General features: G+C 40.8%; 1 protein-coding gene across 1 annotated transcript in view; it reads left to right on the top strand.

Moving 5' to 3' along the window:
• The window catches only part of LOC129091092 (protocadherin-15-like), a 129,803-nt gene extending 108,594 nt beyond the window's left edge, over positions 1-21,209 (top strand). The window contains exons 35-39 of the mRNA XM_054598555.1: positions 11,287-11,308; positions 12,064-12,102; positions 12,356-12,429; positions 16,864-16,993; positions 20,436-21,209. Of these exons, the coding sequence (XP_054454530.1) occupies positions 11,287-11,308; positions 12,064-12,102; positions 12,356-12,429; positions 16,864-16,993; positions 20,436-21,209 (1,039 nt within the window). The remainder of the gene's footprint in view (positions 1-11,286; positions 11,309-12,063; positions 12,103-12,355; positions 12,430-16,863; positions 16,994-20,435) is intronic.
• The last annotated feature ends 2,182 nt before the right edge of the window (positions 21,210-23,391 follow it).

The raw sequence follows: 23,391 nt of genomic DNA, 5'->3' as shown, positions 1-23,391 counted from the left end.
CTCAAAGCTCTATGTCACACAGTTCCCCAACAGATCTGGCATTTTCTGTAGTCGTGATGCAGAAGCTTCTTTGTAGCGCACTGCTTTTAGCATACATAAAATATATTTGCATTCTTTCCCTTTGTGTTTTATTTTTTAGCGCTCCGTCTCTTGTCTCTCTGGTAAAAACAGCACTGACAGAAAATGCTGTTACCTCTTGCAAGATCCCTTTTCAATTTCCTCTCATCCCTGTCCTCATTTATCCCTTAATGTGAAGTCTCTTTTCATTTCATTTATCAAAAGGCTCCAGCAGACGTTGTGTTGTTTTAGCTGCCTTTCTACCATTCTTTATGTATCCCTCTGTTGTCTCTCCCGTTTATAAAACATTTTATTTAACCTCTCTGTGCATTACTGCTCTTCATTTAAATTTCATTCAGTCCCTATTTCCCTTATCCATTTAATATAGCTTCCATTGCATCTTTCCAATTCACTATACCCTCCTCTGTTATTATCCCTCTCTTCATTCCATCTTTTTTTTCTCATATTTTCTTCCATGCATGCACCAGCCGGGCAAACCATAGTTGTGGTGGGAGTGGTGGCAGTTTGGATGAAACCGACCGCCAACGTCTGATCTCAGATTTTGCCACACGAGCGATCGCCGCCCATCGTCAGTGCATTGCTAACGGAGGTGTACTCAATAACCTGCCAAAGTCTGAGTCCAACATCACCTTTCTTTCTGATGAAAACCCATTGACTATCAAAAATCCAATCTACCATGAGGACGGGACTTTGAGTAGCCCAGCAACTCTTGGGAGAAGCCAGAGGAGAATAGACCTTCTTGGGAATTTTTCCCCTTCCAGGAAAGGCCTTCGAGAGGCCTGGCTGAGGCTGAGATCCCCTAGAGGAGATGTGGGATTTGGTGGGTACAGTGGAAGTGATAGTGGATGGGGATCTGGAGGTGGACACAGCTGGACCCTCCCATCAAGGTTTCATCGAAGAGAGATGTATGACGCTCTGAGACGGCAAGTGGTAATGGATCCCGTTCAGTGGGAGCTGGAGCTTATGAAGGCTGAATTTAAGGAAAGTAAAGATGCTGGCCTGGATTCAGGATTTGACCGTGGGTTGGATTCAGACCTAATGGGGAGCCCGAGTCTGGAACCCAAGCTGACAGTCAAAGAACAAGCCAGACAATTTGAGCAACAGGCACTCCAGGAAATGAGGCAAAGGCTAAGCAGGGATTCACGAGGATCTTTGTCGCCTGATATCGTACTTTCTGTTTACCCAGAGTCTCCTCAGCTTCACAAGCACACCCCCACCCACAATGTGACTCAGGTCAAAGAGTGTCCTCCAAGTATCATCGTCACCCAAAGTGATGGAGGGACCCCTCCACCAAGTCACAAGCCAACTCCTCCTGTACTGCGGCGCTTCGGTGCAAATTTAAATCAGAGTATGGAAGAAAGACTTCAGGTCCAATTAGAATTCATCCCTGATCCTCCATCGACCCCCCACCACCACCGCCAACACCTCCATCCCCACCATCCCCACCACCTCCTCCACCGACATCTGCTCCTCCTCCTCCATCATCTCCTTCTCCGCACCAACCTTCCTCCCCACCTCCTCTACCTCCTGCTCTTTTTCTCTCCAACCATACAGAAAATGAGACTCCTCCTCCTCCTCGCCGTCCCCCACCTCCCCCACCTCCTCCGCCTCCCCCTCTCCCTCCCCCATTGTCGCCTCGCTCCTGCGTCCATCCACCTTTGTCCTCCCGTCTCTCTCGGAGGTGCCAGCCCTGCGGCCTGTGTCCCTCCGGGCGCCACCACCTCCCCTTCCTGCGGAGCCCGACCCTCCCCGAAAAGAGTTGAAAGGAATCTTAAAGAACATCCAAAACATTGCGGATATTGAGAAGTCGGTGGCCAACATGTTCAGCCAGATCGATCAGAAAAAGGTCCCGCTCAAAAAGGTCTTGAAGAGCAGAGCCTCCATGGAATCTCTTGATTTTCTTGACTCCTTGGATGCATCAGCAGTAGTAGCAGGAGGAGGAGGAGGAGGGGGAGGGAGAAGAGGGAGGCAGAGAAGGAGTGAGAGGAGAAGGAGAGGATCCTCCACCTCCACCTCCACCTCCACCTCCACCTCCACTTCCACAGATTCAACCCAACCCAAAAATGAACTCCATCGTGGAAGAACTTGAGAAAAGATTCCCCTCTCAGTCTACGATGCTCTAGCCTTTGCCTTGATGATATGGAAAGTACACAGAGTGGGATTTCTTAACATTGTTGCGGCGGAGTTGTCAAGGGAATGATGCTCAAAATAGCTCAGTGGTTGCTGTGATGATATGGTGATTCTTTACCCTACTGCCACTGTGCTCTTCCAACATGACTTCCTGTTTTCTACATAAGGAAAGAAAAAACTTGGCCTAATATAAACTCTATGGGTCGACTTTTTTTTTCCTCTCACATGAAGATAGTTGTTGTAAACTGAAAAAGAGGAGGGGGTGGTGAAGCAGCAAGTAGGTTCACATCTGCATATTATATATTAATCAATGGAAAGGGCTTCCACACTCAGTTATTGTATTCTACCCTATTTCTCTTTGACTGAAGAAGTGGTGAAGAATGAGGGGGAAATGATAAACAGGTCAAGTCCTTTTATAAATTTGTATCCCGATTTAAGTGTACCTGGACGAAAAAAAGAATTCAAGTAGTACTTATTTGATTTATCTGCCACTGCCATTATTCTAGTTTCCCAACAAAATACATTTCTACGACTTGTTTTTAATTAAGGCTGAGGAAAATTGGCTTTAATAGCTGCAGATGGAGCTGTGAAATCAAGTAATTAAAAGTGGCAAAATGCCTCCTGGATAACTTTCAGTTGAGTGTTTTCATAACTGTTTTACATCGACGCCAAGTAATTGACATTCTTGTAAACAACAAATTATAATCAATCGAAGACACATGATTGCTGATGGATCCACTTGCTTATGTGAGAAACTAATTACTCTTTTGGGGGTGGCTTTCACACCCTCTGGACATCTTAAATAGTTGATTATAGATGTAGTGGGAGTGAAAAAGAAAATCAAACAGAGGACTTTGTTTAACCTGCCAACTAGGATTTAACTTTTCTGGACCTGAATTCTTTGTATTTTGTTAGTGTAGATAGTATTTCACTGTTACAGGGCTACAACCAATTAAGTGTTTAGTGTCACATTCTGGTTTTAATCTGTGTTTCATCACGTAGTTACCTGATGCTGAAACACTGTCAAATTACAAGTACATAATCTTTCTATCTGTTCCTATCAATAGGTTGCTGTATGTGTTTACGTCATTGTTTAATTTGAGTCAACTATGTATTTTTCTCAACCCTGGGTCTTAGAAATGATGTTTATATATTATTTAATTGTTGTTCTGCTGAACTTAATCGCTGGCTTGATTATGTTCACAGAAAACATTTTTTGGAGTGAATGAAAAGCTACATTTTGACTACAAAGTGACTTTGATGATGAAAACCTGTTTTTTTAACCTTTTTCGTGTCCATAGTTTATGTTTAGGCAACAAAAGAACTCTGGTTAAGGTTAGAGAAAGATCTTGGTTTTGGTTTGCTGTAGTCACTAGCAGATGGTGTATTGCAAGACTGGATATTTTGGTGTAAAACAAATTAAATACGTCATGAATTAAATAAATTCTGATACATTCAGTACAGTATCAAAACTTGTGTGACCTATATGGCAGATACAATATTTAACAACATATCCTCATTATGTTGATAGCAGTCCTGCCATCTTTAGCTTCCTTCAAAACATATATGCTGTTGCATTTAGTTGTATATAAACTTACTATGTAGAAGACAGGGTTGATATTTTCATATCAATACTTAATTGTGCAGTCAGTGATTCTAATCTAAGAAACTTTTTGTCAAATTCAGCGTATATCGGTCCACTATTTCTCCATTATATGTGTGCGCTAAAGAAAATCTGGTGTTAGTAAACAGCCCTGCTTCTGTGAATGGGAAACAAACAAAGTTGATTGGACACAACACTATTCCAGCTAGGACAGGGGAAAGGCCACGGATGTATAAACAGAAAGGTGTGAACGAAGGGGAGGGTAAATTTGAAGAGGGGTAATTGTTAAGGTGTTAATATCTAATATTAACAATCGTTCTCCAGAATCGCTGACTACCCCTTTAAGTAGATGAACTTGTGTTAAAAACAGTGAACCATTCTTTAAGTGGCCGTTATCTTTGTCTTTTTGTGTCTTTTCCGCTTTCTGTCAAATAATCATTTAGCTGCTAGTTTGTCTTATTTTTTAGGAAGGTGCATAGATACAGTAGAAACATGTCTAAAACATTTATCTAGTAATATTTTTATTCACAATACTTGTGCTACATTTTTATGAACTTTTTCTATAGGGTTGTTTGCTTCTTTTACCCGAGGTTTCTCTAATTAAAATCATTGTGCAGGGTCTTGGGGAAATAATTAATATTAAAATACAAAAAGACCATCAACATGAGACATTTTTTCTCAATAAAATATGTGGTGATGACAAAAAGTATCAAAGACAATCTTTATTTGACAAAAATGTAAATAATTTTGAAAGCAGCCTTAACACAGTTAACCATTACAGGTAGTCTATAGCGTTAGCTTCTGTGGTAGTTAGTATGACATAGTCCCCAATTTTGTGTCATGTAATTTTAGCACTAGTAGTGGTACAGTAGCTAAAATAGGAACACCACAATCATCATGAAGCAGCAGTGGATGTGCAATGTGGAGCATTTACTGACTGACAATGACGGAATTTTTGCAGATGTTTTCTCTCGATGGAATTGTGCCAGAAAAGTATGCAGGGGTAGTAATGTCCTATATTTGTAGCATACCAATGAGGAAATACAATGTTCTACTCCCCTCAGATATTAGATATTGTGTCTAATGAAGGTCACACGGCCTCATCAGGGCAAAATGAATCCAACCACTGGAGATAAACATTCAAAGATATTTCCACTCATCCAAGGAGGTTCATTTTAGGACGAAATGTTGTTGTTTTTATCTCAAAAAACAAAATACAAAACAATACAAAGAACAAAAATACTTTGCTGTTCCACTCAGAAGCGTCCCATCTCCAGCTGCTTGTTGCCATTTAGGCATAGGTGTCAATAAGGCATACTCATGTTTCAGATGTCTATGCAAAAACATTCAGCCAACATCATTTATGAGTCTTATAAAGTTACTCATGGAAATAGCAATATTACAGATCAGGTGACATTGTTGAATTTTGCTTCTGCATGTTTTCATGTAAAATTCTGCCTCTGCTGATCAAATCTTATCAGAAATGCACACACAGACCTCTCCAAAAGAAAGTCACTTTCATCTATGTTGAATTTTGCCTCTTTTTCTTTGATATACTTTTTTCCATCTCACAGTTAAATAACATGCAACAGTCAGACTCTCTACTCGGTGATTCTTACAAGGAATGCCATCTGTATCTGCTTGTACGATATGTCAGGTTGTTTCCTCTCCTTTGATGAAATACCTGTAGCTGTTATTACAAAACCTTCTCTCATTTGACCTCTGCTGTACAGTTAACCAGATGTTGAAAGAAGTTTTAGCCTTTGAAGCGCTGATATTACGTTTAAAATGTCTACAATGTACTTGTAAGTGTGGTATCAAAGCCTGTGGATTATCGCTCTGTCAGCAGCAGATTGTAATGTCATGAGCTAAAGCAGTTTAAATAAGTTGTCTCCAGACGCATATTGTCATCACTAAGTGACAGAACCACATCTGTCCCGCAAGACCAGCATGACACTGATGATCATATCTGGGCATTTGGATCAAATCATGATATACAGCCAAATCAAACAAACCCTGATAGTCATATCTGCGGTTATCAAATGATGACATTATGAGAAGATTTACACTGTCTCCCGTGGAGCCTATGCAGCTGTTATGTTAGGACACGCACACAGTCTTTGCAGTTGTGCAGTTAAGTGCTTCTCGTCTTACACACACAAAATCATGATCAAGCTACAAGCTTGTGCTGTTAGTGCCTGGATTTTTCAAAGGCTCAATACATATATGTAAAGCATTAACAGACAATCACACACACATATAAACATAAGAGCTTGGGCATAAACAGGAATGTGAATGTGTACACCTACAATAACACACATAATTAAACAGGTGGCAAGCAGTGCTGCTGTTTCAGCTGCCTGGGTTGAAAACGTTTTGTTAAGATTAGCTTTCAAACCAGTGTGCTGCATGTCAGTGCACACACACACACACACACACACACACTCATATCTCAGAGACAGATTCTGTATTCACACTCCAGTTCTTATTGTGTCTTTGTGCTGGAGAACAGATATCCTTTGACATCTATTTGTTGTTTACAACGTTCAGCAAAGCCGACCGTATCCAATTGAAACTGAATTGAGAAACACTGATAGTGAGAGAGCGGTTGCAGTTTAATTGTAAAGTCACAGGTTTGATCCTCGCTACAGCAAGGATTATCATGGGAAATGTGTTCATTCAAGCAGCAAATAGCTATGAGATGCAGCGAAGACAATTATGTTTCATCATGTATGTCTACCAATGTCTTTATGCTGCTGTAAGCCTGCAAATTTCCCCGCTGCGGGACTAATAAAGGATTATCTTATCTTATCTTATCTTAACATGTGTGTGACCTATTAAATGGCCACTCTGTAAACCTTAAATAATAAGATAGATCAGATATATTACAACTTGCATCCTATTGGGGGTTTTGGCCAACATCTGTATGGATATTAACATTGTATTTACAAAGTGAATTGCAGAGATCTGGGAACGCAGTCACATTGCAAATACGGAAGTCCGACAGCAAGGAACAATAGCAGTCAGATTATTGTACAGGTTTTAAAGGTGCTATATATGGCATTAAGAGCATACTATTGCAGCTGTTATCTAGGTAAAGTAAAGATATAGTGGAGTAATATCTTCCTGAACAGAAAATGAAGTCGCTCTCTGTGTGTGTTGTTATTTGAGCTTCTACAAATATGGTAATGATAGTCAAAAATACCATTTTTTTTGTTGCCATAGCCGTGCCGGCTGTGTGTGCTTTTAGTACTTGTTAGTGTATGTGATGGTGCCCCACTGGCTACCTCTGCTCTCCTATAGCGGTAACAGCTGATAACTGTCACAAACCCTCCTGTTCTCCCCCTCTTTTAACACTGTTAGCACTGTTTGCTCTGATTAGCACTGTTAGCCGTGTTAGCTGGCACGCTTCACATTAAATCTGCTAAATATCAACATTTTAGCATTGTCCTTATGAGCATGTTAGCGTTGTCTCTGTGAGCATCCTAATGGTGTCTCTGTGAGAATAATAGAATTTTATTATTTTAGCATATTAGCTCAAAGCACATGTCTAATTACACCCCCACAGACCTGCTAGCAAATCATCGTCTGACTTCTGTGTTTTTTGCCCCGTCAGACTTTGTTTTAGCAATGTAGCCATGTTCTAGATGGTGGCCAAAAATAGTCCAAACACGTTGGAGAAAAAGATAGTAAAATTGAGTGGAGGAGTGACAGTTACAGTTACTCTGTAAAAGATGAAATATATAAGGAAAAGAGAGACGAAGTCAATGTTATGTGTGAGCCATGGTATGAATCTGCTCTTTAAGAGCCAATAATATTCCTCTCCTGTCTTTCTGCTTCTCAAACACACTGCTAGACAAGGTGGAGAGGACACAAACAGGGAGAGTCAATCATGTCAGATGTGCGTGTTTGTTACGGAGATCAGATAGCTGTCTGTGTGTTTTTGTCTCGAGAAGACCTAATAATGTGTCTGTCAGAGCAACAAGACACAGAGATAGACTTATCTTCACACACTGACACACACAGACACAGATCACACAATACACAATGCTAGCCACATACTGCTGGCAGCTATAATCCGGAGAGTATACACACCTTTACGCACACGGTGAAAAGGGCTATTTCATTTTAGACCACCTGAAAATCAGCCTTTTCACCCAGGTATTAATCCATTAATCCCTCCATTCACACACCCATTCAACATTCTCAATCCATCCACTGATATGGGCATCTATACAACCTTCCACACCTTTATTTCAACAGATAATCTTGTCTTTTTGAAGCACACTCATTTATTCAAAACACATGACACTGAATGAAAGGCTACCTATCCTTGAAGTGTGTGTCTGTGTGTGTCTGTGTGTATTTAAGAATTTATATTCCCCTGAATGTATCTAATGAAATGCTCAAGTGGTTTAACAATTTGTGTGTGTGTGTGTGTGTGTGTGTGTGTGTGTGTGTGTGTGTGTGTGTGTGTGTGTGTGTGTGTGTGTGTGTGTGTGTGTGTGTGTGTGTGTGTGTGTGTGTGTGGGTGGGTGGGTGCCTGTGTGTGTTTGCACTCTTATAACAGAGAGGACAATCTGATGTGTCCTCTAAAAGTCACCATTTGTTGTTCTGTGATACATCTTCATTTTGCCAGCTCATTACCTTGGTTTCACATGACAATACATCCTGCTGGCAACATAGTTAAGACACATGGACAGAGAGATTTTTGCCAGTTTTTCTTATTTATTTGTTTGTATTTTTCTCTTAGTTTTCTTATTCATCCATTTTTTTTTTAAAATCCCATCATTGTTTATCCCTCAATTTGTTTTATTTCTCTGTCTCACTTTCTCACTTTTTCCATTAGTTGTTATTTCTCTCTGTGTCTTACAGTTTTTTTATTTTTGGCTGGTTTTCTCAGAGCAGTAAGTCTTAATTTCACAGAACTGTAAACACCATCAAGCTTGTTTGTTCATACTGTCAACAATTTTGCTGCTGGGTGGACCTCCTCTGATATCGGGTGAAATGAAAGATTAGTTCAACATTTTGGCAACAAGACACACTGTAAGTTTGTTGACAATATTGTCTGTACAGGAAAAGTGAAACTATAAGAGCCATCAAATAATTGGCTTAGACAAAAAGCTGCAACCACGTTTGCATGAGCATAAGTATACACAACAAGGCTGTAAAGGCGAACTAGTCTTCATGATGGCCTTTTGAAGTCTCATTTAGCCACTTGTTAGCATCACCTTTTTTAGACACTTAAAAGTTTGAAAGTTCATGAGAGGGGTTTTTACTGATATATTTTATATTGTAGAACAAAATGTTTAAATATATTAAGCTTGTGTTAACTACAAACCTTATTTCAGGCACCTAACCTAAACCCTATTCAAAAAAAACATGGAAAGGTAATTAGTAAAATGTTTTTAACCTAACTGTAATACACAGGAAGTAATGAAGGTAAAAAACTATTTGTGCAGAAAAAGCGTCCCCACAGGAATGACATTATGACTTACACTTTGTTGTCTGACCAAAAAGTTCCCACGAATCATGTAACATGTAAGTATAGTAATTCAAATGTAACAGTTAAGATATCATAATATCCAAAGTTCATGTAGTCGGCTACAGCCTCCTGCAGAGAACTTGGCTGACATGATTACACCCCTCTGATAAGTACTTGAAAGCATCCTCCTCGGACTTTGATTTTCTGTCTTCACTTGTTGTCAAACTAAACTGAGAGTAATTATGGCCTTGACTTGAGCAGAAGAGAATATAAGCAAAGGCTCTCTGGGTTTCTTTGGAGTTGTGAAAAATCAGCCAGACTGAGCAAAGGCTCATCTCCATCCATCCATCCATCCATTTTCCGTAACCTGCTTATCCAGTTAAGGGTCGCAGGGGTGCTGGAGCCTATCTCAGCTGTCAATGGGTGAAGGCAGGGTTCACCCTGGACAGGTCGCCAGTCTGTCACAGGGCTGACATATAGAGACAAACAACCATTCACACTCACATCCACACCTACGGGCAATTTATAGTCTTCAATGCACCTACTGCATGTCTTTGGACTGTGGGAGGAAGCCGGAGAACCCGGAGAGAACCCACGCTGACACGGGGAGAACATGCAAACTCCACACAGAAGGTTGTCCAGCCCGGGAATTGAACCCGGGCCCCTCTTGCTGTGAGGCGACAGTGCTAACCACTACACCACCGTGCAGCCTAAAGGCTCATCTCTCACATGAGAAATGGCCAAATAATAAAAAAAAATTTAAGGCCGCTGTAATCATTGATTATTTTAGTGGAATTTTATCTGATGTAGGAGCATGCATACTGTAGCTGAAATGATTAGAAATACAATTTGGGAGATGCTTCTTTTATGAATACGTTATCATATCAGCCCGTAACATATCCAGCCTCCATTGTGGACCCCAAAACTCTCAATTGATCAAATACAAGTTTTGATTACCAATAATAGGGATCTTGAACTACCCAGAGCCAGATCTGGCCAAGAAAATTTGAATCACCTCCACATATGTTATTTTCTATCTAGGCTTCAAAATGGGAGCACAAACACAAAAAAAATGTAAGCCCCTCACACCAAAATGTCTGTTTTCTAACCCTTAAAAACATTTTCATCAAGAGACCAATTTTTAGACCCCTGTCTTTAGAAAAAAAGACAAAAGTTTGAATGGAGTCAGCAGATATCTTAAACAAATGTTTGTGGATAAAAAACAAAAAAACATGCTGACCAGCTGCTTAACTTAATTGCTTAGTGCTGCAAAACTTGAACTGAAATCTATCTGTTGAAATTAAGATTGTGTACCAGCACAGTACTCAATTTATGCTTAACAGTGTGTTAACATGCACCAATTTTACATTATACATGCATGTGTTATATCTTTCCTGATGGGAAAAAGTGCTTTGTTCATGAAAAAAACATCCCACCGCTTCAAGTAGTTACAAATTACACAGTAACTGAAATAAGGATTTATTAATGCTGAGTCTAATATAGACAACCCATGCACGGTTTTCTCAACAATAGGACGAGCTCATATGGGTTGTAAATAAGATGTGAATTTTATGTATTAATAAAAGTAGAATCAGAATATTTATCCAGAATAAAACAAGAAAATAAACAGTAGCCTAAATAACATGAACGTTTTGGTGTAGTATTAGCTTTTCTTTTTTATTTAATATTTGTCCTTAAGCTTCTGCCTCTTTCTCCTTTATACTGTTCAAACCTCCCTGTCTCTCCATTTGTCTCAGAATACACACAACCCGTTACATACACATGTCATATTCTTGCTTTCTTCTTGGAAACTGGGTTATAGTCTACAAAATGTAATATATTTCCAGCGGCCACTTCCATTTGGCTTTTGATTCAAACAACCAATTTACTCTGCAGTAAGGAAAATGCTGACATGTATTAAAAGCACATCAGAAGGATTATGTTTTTTGTGGTAATTTTGGTCTTTCTGTTTCACTCTTTGATCTTCCAGACGTGGATATGGACAACATGAGGTAGGTGTCTTTCTCTGCATGCATGCTGTATAGCTGCATGTGTGTTATTATCTTTTTCTTCTTTTCTTCTGATAGTCAGTCGTGCCCTTCATTGTGTTCTGCTCTCTCAATTCTTTTCTATTTGATGTAATCAAGATGGAGCAGCCTGTAATCAGAGCTTTGTATTTACAATTCTTTGTATCTACGTAATTGTCTGCAGTCCATTGATGGTGCATAATAAAATATGAAACCATGAAGGAACAGATAAAGAAAGTCAACCAATCCTGTTGAAATTTGGCCTTTGGAGCTGCAGTGTACATTTAATTATTTTCAGAACTGTCTATAGACATGCTGTAAATGTTTACCAGATAAGTATTGTTCAATATGCATCACGGCATTGGTGATATAACAAGTGTTTATTTTGTGTAAAAAGGAGCCCATTTGCACATAACTGACTTCTTAGTTGGTAAATATATCCAAGCCCTGAAAGAGCAGTATTTGATTACCAGCAATCCCTTTGACAGCATTTACATTAAAAATTTTGAGCTGAAATTGAGTTCCAGAGTTATATTCACTATCATAAGATTATTACTTGCTCCCATAAAAATCGATTAACAACATCAAATGAAAACAAATACTCAGACAACATTCTCTACATATTGAATGAAGAGCATCACGATTTTTCGTTTCCAAAATAGGTGTGTTGCATTTTGGGAGAGAGTTCCTAACTTCCTCCATGTGTCTTGTCATTCGCCACTTTTCCTACTCTCTAGCAGACACAACAACTCCTCCGACCTTCTCTGCTCAGACCAGAGGTACTCTGTCTCTTTTCTCTGAATACTTATTTACTCCCTGTGTGTGTTTCTGCTTGAATGTGTTGGTCTGTGAAAGTGCAGTCAGTGTAATCAGAGGTGAAAAAATGCAACCTCTAATCAGGGATGTGTTCTGAATAACTATGTGAGTGAGAGTGTGTGTTTTTGCGAAATAGATTTGTGTGGGTTAGTAGGTTTGTTTCTCTGTCATGTGTATGTGTCGGAAGCTACTAATAATGGTTTGTCAATCTAACAGGAGTTATCAATGGAATCAGGCATCGACCCCGGCCAGGACTACTACACACAAGATTATTACAACTATGATCACGGGTTTGTATGCACATCCTACATATCGCTGTTTCTACATATACTGTAGAGTGTATGTGCATGTTTGCTTGTCCGTAATCTTAAAAATAGCTCAGAAAATAGCTCAGTAGGTCTTATCAACTCCAAACAGCATAGTGGATGAAAAATGATGTTAGCCCCCTTTTTACAGCATTCTATGTTTTTCCCCGTGTAGTGTTTGGAATGCATTACTTACCAGTAATAACACACAACAGAAAGGATATTGAGCAGAGTGCTGTGGTAGCTGAGTGGTTATTACGCTTGCCATTTAACCGCAACCTCCCGGGTTTGATTCTGGCTTTGACACTGCCACCCCTTTTAGATTATGGGGAGCAGTGAATGCAGGCCATCTCCACAATCTTTGACCTTATAGACCTCAATATCGGTGAAACATATTTCCTCCGACCCGAGTCTGGAGTACACTGTGCGTGCTGTATCCAGCAGAGCCTCATGTCAGCCCTGTGGTGGCTGCTATGACATGGCGCTGAACACGTCAGTCACACAAGAGACTACTTTGAAATCTTGACAGCAGTGACATGACTCATTCCAACCTTCCCATAACCATGTGTGATATATACTGTATGTTCTTGAACTTCAGGATGTAAAAAAAGGAAGATCTGACAGTGATTTTGTTCAAAGTGTGTGTGTGTGTGTGTGTGTGTGTGTGTGTGTGTGTGTGTGTGTGTGTGTGTGTGTGTGTGTGTGTGTGTGTGTGTGTGTGTGTGTGTGTGTGTGTGTGTGTGTGTTTCTCCTTGGATGTCTGCTGTTGAATAAGCAGGAAAAAATGTATAGAAATAGCATTTACACACACAGAGAGATACATTAGATCAAAGCATTCATGAACAAGATCTCTGAGGACTTATGGAATCCTTCCCAAGTGTGTGTGTTTTGTGTGTGTGTGTGTGTTTGTGTGTGTGTGTGTGTGTGTGTGTGTGTGTGTGTGTGTGTGTGTGTGTGTGTGTGTGTGTGTGTGTGTGTGTGTGTGTTACGTTGAAACGCTCCATCTGTGATGCATTGTGTAATTCTTATAATTTTAGCTGCAGACTCCCGGAAACTTGATTTTACATACCCACCCACACTCACACATAAATACACAGCGGCAGACACACATAAATTCTCTCATGGCAGACACATTCATTCAATCACTCTCTCATACGCACTCAGAAATGCTCTTTTGCTCATTCTTTTTTTACACACACACACACACACACACACACACACACACACACACACACACACACACACACACACACACACACACACACACACACACACGCGCAGAGCTAATTCTCTAGTCTCTTGCCTACTATTGCAATATTGTAGCAGCTAATCAGGAAGCCAGCCGTGGAAGCAGACAATGGGCCAGATGCTGTTGGCTTAGAGCAACATCCACGAACTCATGTCTGAGTCTGAACGTATACAGGAGCAGGAAATCTGACTCTGTGATGCAGTGGGACTCAGATCTAATCACTGTATTTGTCGCAGTTGTAAATAAAGGGTGCAGGATTTTTTTCCAAAGACAATGCTAACAAATGCTAAACCCGCCTCCCAGGACATGGAAAAAGTTTTCATGCCTGAGTTTTGTTTTTGAGAGCCAGACAACAGCTGTTCCAGTGTGTACTTCCACAGCTTTACTAATCCATTTTGAAGGATGTTTCATAACCTTTTGACCTTTTCTTTCATTCGTCTTCAAAAGATGAGATCAAAATGGGATTTTCTCTGCATGTGGGAATGTAGCCATCTGCCATTGGCATGATTCTGATAGGATTTATGCAGATGCTGAAAATAACTTGAACCATTTGTTGCACAGGTCTGCTGTTTTGATGCAATATCGGGAAAAAAACCAAAAACAAAACAAGAAACAAGCCAAATTCATGTTGCCCTGAGTAAAATACTCAACCATACACGCCACGGAGCAATTAGGGATTAAAGCATGCTTTTCCAAAATTGTTATTTGCGTGGGTGATGATCAGCGTGACTGTCTAGAAGCTGATAGGTGCAGAGTTAGGGCACCCACGTGAAAAATGAAATCCAGCATTATCAGCTCAATGAAAAGACAGTTTTCATTATAGAAACAGAAGCAGAAAAAAGTTTAAGTCTGCATGTCCAGCATGTTTTAGGGATGGTGCAAGGTGTGGGAAAATATTACACAAGTGGTTCAACATTTTGGGTAATATATTCACTTATTTGCTTTCTTGCAGAGTTAGATGAGAAGATCAATATATATATTGTGTTTGTGTACGCTAAATATGAATCTACAGCCAGCAGCCGGTTAACTTAGCTTAGCATATGTCTGGATACAGGGGAAACAGCCAACCTAGCTATGTCCAAAAGTAAACTAATTAAAATGTGATATCCTTTTTCTTTTATTTGTGCAAAAACCGGTTAAAAAAAAAAGTTTTGGTTTCACTGGGGGTTATGTCTCTTAAGTGTTCCTGGCCAAGAACTTACAAGCTCGATAATAGTCTCCTAGTTCCAGCTCCATATTTAAGGGACAGCAGTCATGAGCAACTCATGACTAGTAGTTCCTAGTAGCTCCAAAAACATTTGGTCTTCCCATAATGCAACTCAATAGTGTTTTTCTCTAGAGCCCCTCTCTGCTTAATCTTTAAATTGTCTCACAGCTTGTGTGTAACGCATGCTTTCTGTTAAGATTATTCAAGTGAAATCATTTGATACATTTTTCCAAAGCACACTGCCGAATCACAGAAAACACAATACAAATGTTTTTAAAGGCTGTTTTAAATTTATTTTTTAATGTTTTGTAAATTCTCTCTCTCATGGAAAAAAATTTGACTGAAAAGAATTCTTGAATTCCTACTTTTGTTACCAATAGTTACTGTCCTTTAAAAAAATATGGTAATTAAGTAACATATAATAAGTAGTATGCAGTCATTTTTGTATTTTTTTTTTCATTTTTAAACAAAGCTGTAGATTAATTAAAGTTGGCAAATATGAAACTAAACAAAATACATTTTGATCCATTTGTCCATCAAAAATTGAGGTTATTTTGTCATCCAGTGACATTTAAATATTTTTAAAGCATGCAGTACTACTCTTTGTCATGTGAAGGCCCATTACTGTGTGAATGTAATCACATGACCTGGGAATGATCATTAAACAATGATCTAGCATTTGGAAACCCTCCTGAAATGGGCCACATTTGTTCCTTGCACACACACAACTACAGAAACACAACATCAACTCTTGGCTGTGATGCCAGTGATTCTGCCAACTTTGAATTGCATGAACTGTTTCTCAGTTCACGAGTGTCCCCTAGTGGAGACATGGAGAGGGGGAGGAGCGGGAGAGAAAGGGGGGAAGGAAAAGTGAAGAAGGGAAAAAGACCACAGTAAGCAAAGAGTTACTGTAGCCTTTAATTTGATTATGTGTGCACTCCAGTTTGAGTCTGCGGGTTAATGACTGTGAAATCCCATAAGCAGGTTTTAATGGAAGGTTAAGAGTCATTACATTAGCTCACAGAGGCCATACTGTAAGGATTATAATTGCAATTGTTATGACAAGCCTGGTCTTAATGTTACGATCCTTACATTGTTCACTTGATCTTCTTTGATTATCTTTTATCTTTTTTCTCCCCCTTAGTGTTTTCCCCAACTCACCTCCACCTCCCCTTTCTTCCCCCACACACATCAGTCATCCACTTGCTCCTTCCATTTGTTTATTACTAAACTACTTAATGTAATAGGAAGGCAAATTCTCCCACCAGTTGACTGTGAGCAAAGTGATTACACGAGGCAACTTTTCTGTACAACTCTGGTACGGAACCAGCCAAAGGACTTACAGCTGATTTGTTACTTTAATCACACCGGGACATATTGTTTCAAGGATAGCATTGGGGAAGATGTGTTTTTTGACCCAATAGCTCTCTAAGTCGCTTGCTGCAGGGCATGGAGCCCAAGTGGTGATGCACAATGCAGTTTCTGGCCGGTTGAGTCAGACAGCGCTCCCGGCAGCAGGCAAAGACAGACAAAAGGGAGGAAAAAAATTGATTCCAGTGTTTTCTGTTAACAAAATGTCTCCTGGCAACAAAATGTTCCTTTTGTGATTGAGTCAGCTTTGCTCAGACAAGTCATTAGACACTGCTTATTATTGGAGTGAAACCACAGTGTTGCCCTGCGTGTTATTGCTTTAAGTGGCTGTGAATGAGCAATATCCAATTGCAACAGTTTAGTTTGTGAAGCCTATGTCTCTCCTGTCTTCACTTAACTATTGTACAACACCACAACTTCCTTTTATGTATGTATTATCATTACACATAGCAGAAATATCAGACAAATAATCCCTAAAAATATAAAGCAGTTAAACGGAGAGTTTGCCATTTCTGCTCTGTGCAGCTTCTTCCTGGTTATTGCTTATCTCTAATGCTCTGGGTCTTTTCCCCTCCCTCTCTCTGTCCAGGTATGACCTTCCTCAGTATGGCAGTCGCAGGAAACTGATCTCACCCTCCGGCCTTTACGATGAATATGGAGAAGTGGTTGTCGATGACGATGGCAGCTACTACTACAGCCCACAGGAGTCTGAAGGAGAGGTAAGCACAGAAAACTACTGCAGAAACAGAACAGAAACCTGCAGATATTCCCTAACACAGGCTAGAACCAGCATCCAGGGTGTGTGAAGAGAATAAATTGTTGACCACAGTGACATTTATAGAATTGAAAGTCGATTTTGCAGGGTATTCTTATAGAGAATACTGAAAAAGACTGAAAAACTAAACATATTTTTTAAATGATCACTAACAAGCTCCTAAGTAGTCTAAAAATAGTTACATTGATGGACTGAATACTTTGGTTCAACATTTTGGAAAATATACGTACTCACTTTTCTTGCTGAGTAGTTCAGGAGACATTTGTTTCAGTTTTAATGTCTTGTGTTTCTCCTCTCCTAATTGTTCTTGTTCGGTTTTGGATCAATATCATCATGACAACAGGTGAGGAGACAGTTTCAAGGAGGTAGATTAGCCCCACACCCTGCCTACCTCCAGCCCCGTCCTCCACCTTCTCATGGGTCATCGAGAAAGACCCCAGCAGCCACAAGAACTGAGCGCGACAAACACCAACCGTCACAGGAAGGTACAACCGCGAGCACAAAGCCTAAGAGCTCAAGTGCAGCCGCCAGGTTGAAGGCCATGATGCGAGTGAGCGCACTTCTGTCCTCTGGTAGTAAAACATCTGGACAACCTCCTGCCATCCACCCGCCCTGGAACAAAGCCAGGGTCAGGCCGATGGAAGAGGGGGATGGAGGTAGAGAAAGACAGGAGGAAAGAGAGGGGGGAAGAGCGGGAAGGGGATTTGAGAGAGGAGAAGCTGGGAAAGGAGAGAACAGAGGGGGAGGAAGAGATGGAGCAACAGAAAGAGAGAGGGACAGAGGAGGCAGAGGAGAAATGGAAACATGGGGAAGAAGCAACAACGGTGGCGTGACAAACAATGGGATGAGAAACGCTGCTGAAAGGGGAGAAGGCATCAGGCCAGAGCACAGGGGAGCGCTCCCCGGACACTTTGGCAGCCTGGATGGCAGCTTGGTCATCGACGGGAGTTATTTCCAGACGTCTGCTGAAGCCAGCAAACCCCCGGCAGTGAAACAAAAGCTGAGTGAGGCCCTCAGTCTTATCTCTCTCACCAGAAGGCTCCAGGGACCTGCCAGGGTGGGTGATGAACAGTGGAGCAATGGCGAAAGCTGGTACAGAGGAGAAGAGAACAGTGGGAAGATGTATGGCTCCATTGGAGATATGAGTGTTTCTGCATCAGTGTCTGAGAGAGTCATTGGGGAGGACAGGAGGAGGTGGGAGAGGGAGTTAGGAGATGAGAATAGCTCCTCTGAGGTGCGGTGGAAGAGAGAAAAACAATTTCATGACAGTGATTCCGAAACAGGAAGTGGCAGCAAAGAATCTCAATCGGAAATTAGTCCCTCCGACGCAAGCAGCCACAGCTCATCTTTTACAGCCGAGCACGACAAGACAGAATCTGATACAGAAACCGAAAAGGACCGGGGAACTCCTGACACAGACGGAGAGTCAGAGAGTGGAAGCCAAGCTGAGGAGGGAGAGAGGTCAGAGTCAAGCAGAAAACGCTCAAAAGGTAGTAACAGTTCTGCGAGTAGCAACAGTATTGGCAGTAAGAGTAGAAGAAGTAGTGCCAACTCAAAGAGAGAAAGCACAAGCAGACAACGAGGAAGAAGCAGCTCCACAAACAGCAGAGAGACAGGTAGAAACAGCAGCAGGGACTCTAAAAGTTCAAGATCTTCAGGTTCTACAGTTACTAGTTCTAGGCCGCAGACTTCCAGGCAGTCCCGTTCATCACATGTAACAATAGAGGAAGAGGAGGAATCAGGAGAGGAGGAGGAGGAGGAGGTGGAGGAGGAGGGCACGAAAAGCGTCGGATCACGAAAGTCTGCATCGAGCCGGCGAGCCACCAACCTCATCCAATCAGACATCAGCTCGAGCGTGATGGACACCTCGGATGACCTGTCGCCCATCATCGAGGACACAGAGGAGGAGGAGAAGAGCAGCGGCCATGGCGGTGAAGAGGATGATGATGAAGAAAAGGGGGATTCGGAAAATGAATCTGCCGATTGCAGATGAAGCCTTAGCCCCCCAAAGATTAAAATCTTTGCCACTAAGTAAGATCTCGGTGAAAATGCCTGGATTGGGTGTGCAGTCATTACCTGGGTGGAATTTATTACTATAATCTCTCTCTTTTTCCTTGTTTGGTGTGAGTTTAAATTGCCTGCATTCCCTCTGCTGTGCTCTCAGGGTTTCTCTCTTTGTGGGTCTTTGCCTTTTTTATTTTTGCTTGTATCTTGAATCCCCCTTTTTTCCAATCAGTCTATCCTCCTCTCCCTCTTCTTTTTCTGTCTCACCTTCCATCATAACAGCGCTCACACTCTCATAGAAGTGGTCGAGTGGTTTACTTCCGTAGCTTTCGACCTGAGCTGACTCCTTTTCTTTTTCTGAAAGCTCCACTTACAGCTGCTCGTTTCTCTGCTGCCGCAGCTCAAGATTATTATTCACATCTCTCTCTTTGTTGCATTTAAGGTGTGCTGAATCTTTACATTAGTCATTTCTTTTTCTCCCTGTAGCAGCCATGTCTTCCGGTACCTTTTATCTGCATGAGGAAGAGTGAACCTATTTTTCAGGGTTAAATGGAAAATCTCAGGGTCATATTATGTGGTTATTTCAACAACAGCCATTTTGTTCTTCCAAAGTGTGTGTGCACGGCAGTGTTTTCTCTCACATAACAGAGAGATGAGAGATGTTATAAAGAGTTACCATTAATGTGGATATTAGTATACATTTTAATTTGAAAAGCATTTCCTTAATGCTGCCTTTTTACAAAATTATAAGCACCTTGTGATCTAAAGGCTACTTTTAATTATCCTACCAAATGAAAAATGTGGAGTAAACACTTCTGCACTGACCTGTTTTTGCTGTGTAGTGTGTTTGCAGTGATATTTTTAAATTTTGTACATTTCTTGATTTTACATTGCAAACATCGTAAAGGTAAAAATGGAAATTGTCAGAAATTACTTTTAAACTTACAGAACCTTAGCATTAGTTGAAAACGTTGTTTCTCCTGACCTCTAGTGGTCACAGTGCTCCCCTTGCTACAGGACAAAGGTTTTGGTCAGAGTCCAGATTTTTTAACTCTTCCTTTAACAATACTCTCCAAATGTCCATTGACTGAATTCAAGGTAACTGTAATCTTCTTGTCCCTATTGGCTGAGAAGAGATCCCTATGTTACATAAGTAAAAGAGATTAGGGCCTGAAATTAATTTAAATTACACTTAAAAAATATTCACAAAAATTCTAGTAAGGCTTGTTCACACAAAGACGTGTCACTTAGTATAAGCAGCTTTTAACTTCAATCTGTCTCAGTGGAAAAAGTTTTGGTATGACAGGAGAGCACTGCAATCTATCTGTGATTTTGTTGTGTCTGTGTCAGTTTATTGACATATTATTTGTGTGATTTTCCAGCCAGGCAATAGAAAACGTCGGATCAAGTTGGTGAGTGACCGGGAATACGAGACCAGCTCCACCGGTGAGGACAGCATGCCAGAGACCCAACGCAGCCGCTTACCCTCCACCCTCAACAGCCACGCAAATGTTAACGGCAGCATCTACGTGGCCCAGAATGGCTCCATCATCCGCACCCGACGTACAGTAAATGCCACAGGTCCCCCACACACACACACCACCACGAACAACAACCTCAAACTCACCTCCCCCGTCTTCAGCTCAAGGCTGGCCAAGCACTTTAAAAAACTGGACAAAATGGCTGCCACGCTGGAAGAAAGAGTACCCCTGAACAACCCCAGAACAGCAGCGGACGGCGGCTGTAACACGCTGCGCACCTTCCAAAGCTCGGGAACGGCTGCCGCTGCGACGGCCACTTCCTCTTTCTCCAACACTGACAGCCATAAAACGCTGAATGTGTTAAACACTGGACAATCCAGAGTGTCTTTGGGGTCGATCAGCAGAAGCGACACGGGCCCTGACAGTTTAGCGTCTAAATCAAACCTGCTCAAAGCGGTGCAGGGCGGCACGGAGCCGCCTCAGAGCCCTGCGGAGAGAGACAAGCCGAACGAAGTCGAAAGAGAGTCGAATGTAGACTGCAGTAATGATGAAGAAGACGATGGACTTGTTATGGGGGAGCCGCTAGAGTGCCCGAGTGACAGAACGCAGTCAGATGAAGAAGAATTATGGATGGGCCCATGGAACAGCCTTCACATACCCATGACTAAACTCTGACTGATCGTGACTCCACTGTGCTCGCTCCTTATTGCCAAGATCATTAAAGCGTTCAGACATAATTTCTGTTCATTAGTTGTGGAACTAATGGGGATGCTCCAATCCAATTAAAAGACATCTAATTAAGAGATTGGGACTCAGCTAAAAGGTGCATTAGCATATACTGGGGTTCAAACAGAATTAAGATTCCTCACATATCTAATGAAATAATTCAATTTAGGTTTGTTTAAATTCAAAGACAGATGATAAAAATACAAAGAGTAACTTGGCATCTAATTGACTATTTACCAATTCACTCATTAAAGGTGGAGTCAGTGATTCTGGAGAAAGATTCAAACAAATATCCCCCTTTAGATGTACTGTCTGGCTCTCACTGCCTTTCTCTTCATGGCCTTTTCCCCGGGCCTATGCAAGGGCAAAAACTGCCCCCTGTTGCTGAGAGGCTGGATTACTGTTGTGTGTCTTGGTCTGAGCCACTTTGTTTGCTTCCCATTCACAGAGCCTGGGTTGCAAATAAACACATGATTTTTTAAGAGCATACAGAACAGACGGCTAGCGGAGAGAGAGAGGAGATATTAGCAGAATTTGGAAATAAAATTGTATCGGCCTTGAGTCACTGCCTCCACCTTTAAAACGTTTGTTTTGTATCTGCTCAATATTCCAATCAGAGCATCCCTTAAGCCCAACTGATCTGACAGCTGCAACCCTTTTGTAAAACTAGACCTAGAATTAGAGGACTTGTTATATTTCTACTTTGCTAAGAGATGATGAAGGAGAAACCTGAGGAAAAAGTCTATGAACTTTTTATGGCCCTTTAAGCAACTAGTGTCTCTTTATGGAACTGCACTCGTTTCATTCAGTATTACGGCTACTGGTGCAACTCATCTTGAATTTTACTGACACTTTGCATTGACACATGAAGTCTTGTATCGTTCAAACCTGCCTTTCTTATTCGTGTCAAGTTGCTTGGCAAATGTTATCCAAATAAAAAAAATGATTTCATCCATTGAAACTTGAAGTTTGACTAACTTGGTGCTGTGGTGATGTCTCCTCTATCTAGAACTAACAGGACATGACCGTATCGAGCTGTGACTTTCTAAAAGTAAGATGGAGTGTAGCGGACAGTGGTCAGGGCTTTTTTGGATTAATGCTTTGTTCCTGAATACATTTCACAACTTCACTCTATATATTCATTAAAATGTTTTTAATGTGTATCTAATGTGTATTTATATATATGCTCTTAACGCTTCATCACCAAGAGTCAGGTGAGAAGACTGATGCCCACTTAGACAGTGTCAATGAATTTCTTCATACTTGAAACATTTAAAATGGTATTTTGAAATATGTTTGTTTGAAAAAGGCATGTTCAATTCTGAGTGATGATTCTGATTTTACCTATTGGTAAGATGTATAGGCCTAATCTGCATATAATATAACATATCAAATGCACACATTTGTCATTAAATATAGTTGAAGATGAAGGGGAGGGGTCAGATAAAATATTTTGAATCGATTACAGGCTGTGAGATTTTGATGAGGTTATTTAAATCCCCTCATCCCACTGGATCCCTGAGAGATTCACTTACTGGTGCAAATGGATTCTTGTCCTTCGTCAAAGTTCATCATGATAAAGGTGGTAGAACTTTTTCAATCATTCCTAAGAAATCAGACTTCAAATGAACTAATTCACATTAGTTCATTTGAAGTCTGAAAGAAGTTGGACCATTAAGCTGCAGAATGACTAGGCTTTAAAATTTTCACAGTTGATTAGATGACTGCATAATTTTGCATTAAGGAACTCAATAGAGGGTGGCACACCGACAGTGATATTTGAAACCAAGTGCTTGTTACCCTGAAATAGCAGACTGTACCGGAGAGTAATATTTTAAACAGTTTCTGGAAAGAAGAGCACGTCTAAGCCTCCGTTATTGATTCAACTAAATGAGCGGATTATGTCACTGTCTCCTGAATCCACTGTGCTTTACTGGAGGAGAAGGCAGAATGAACTCTGTTCATTAATCTGTGACACAGGCTCAATATAATATTGAAATTTATTTTAGATTCATTATGTGTGCTTCATCCTATATGTTTTGCACAATTACACATTGCACATTAACCTATTGGTAGAAAGCAACTTAGTACTTATACTAAAATACTGTACTTTAGTAAAGTACAAGTACCT

This window comes from Anoplopoma fimbria, chromosome 5 (genome assembly GCF_027596085.1).
Source record: "Anoplopoma fimbria isolate UVic2021 breed Golden Eagle Sablefish chromosome 5, Afim_UVic_2022, whole genome shotgun sequence".
Taxonomy (NCBI): Eukaryota; Metazoa; Chordata; class Actinopteri; order Perciformes; family Anoplopomatidae; genus Anoplopoma; species Anoplopoma fimbria.
This window is presented reverse-complemented; position numbering and strand designations above follow the sequence as displayed.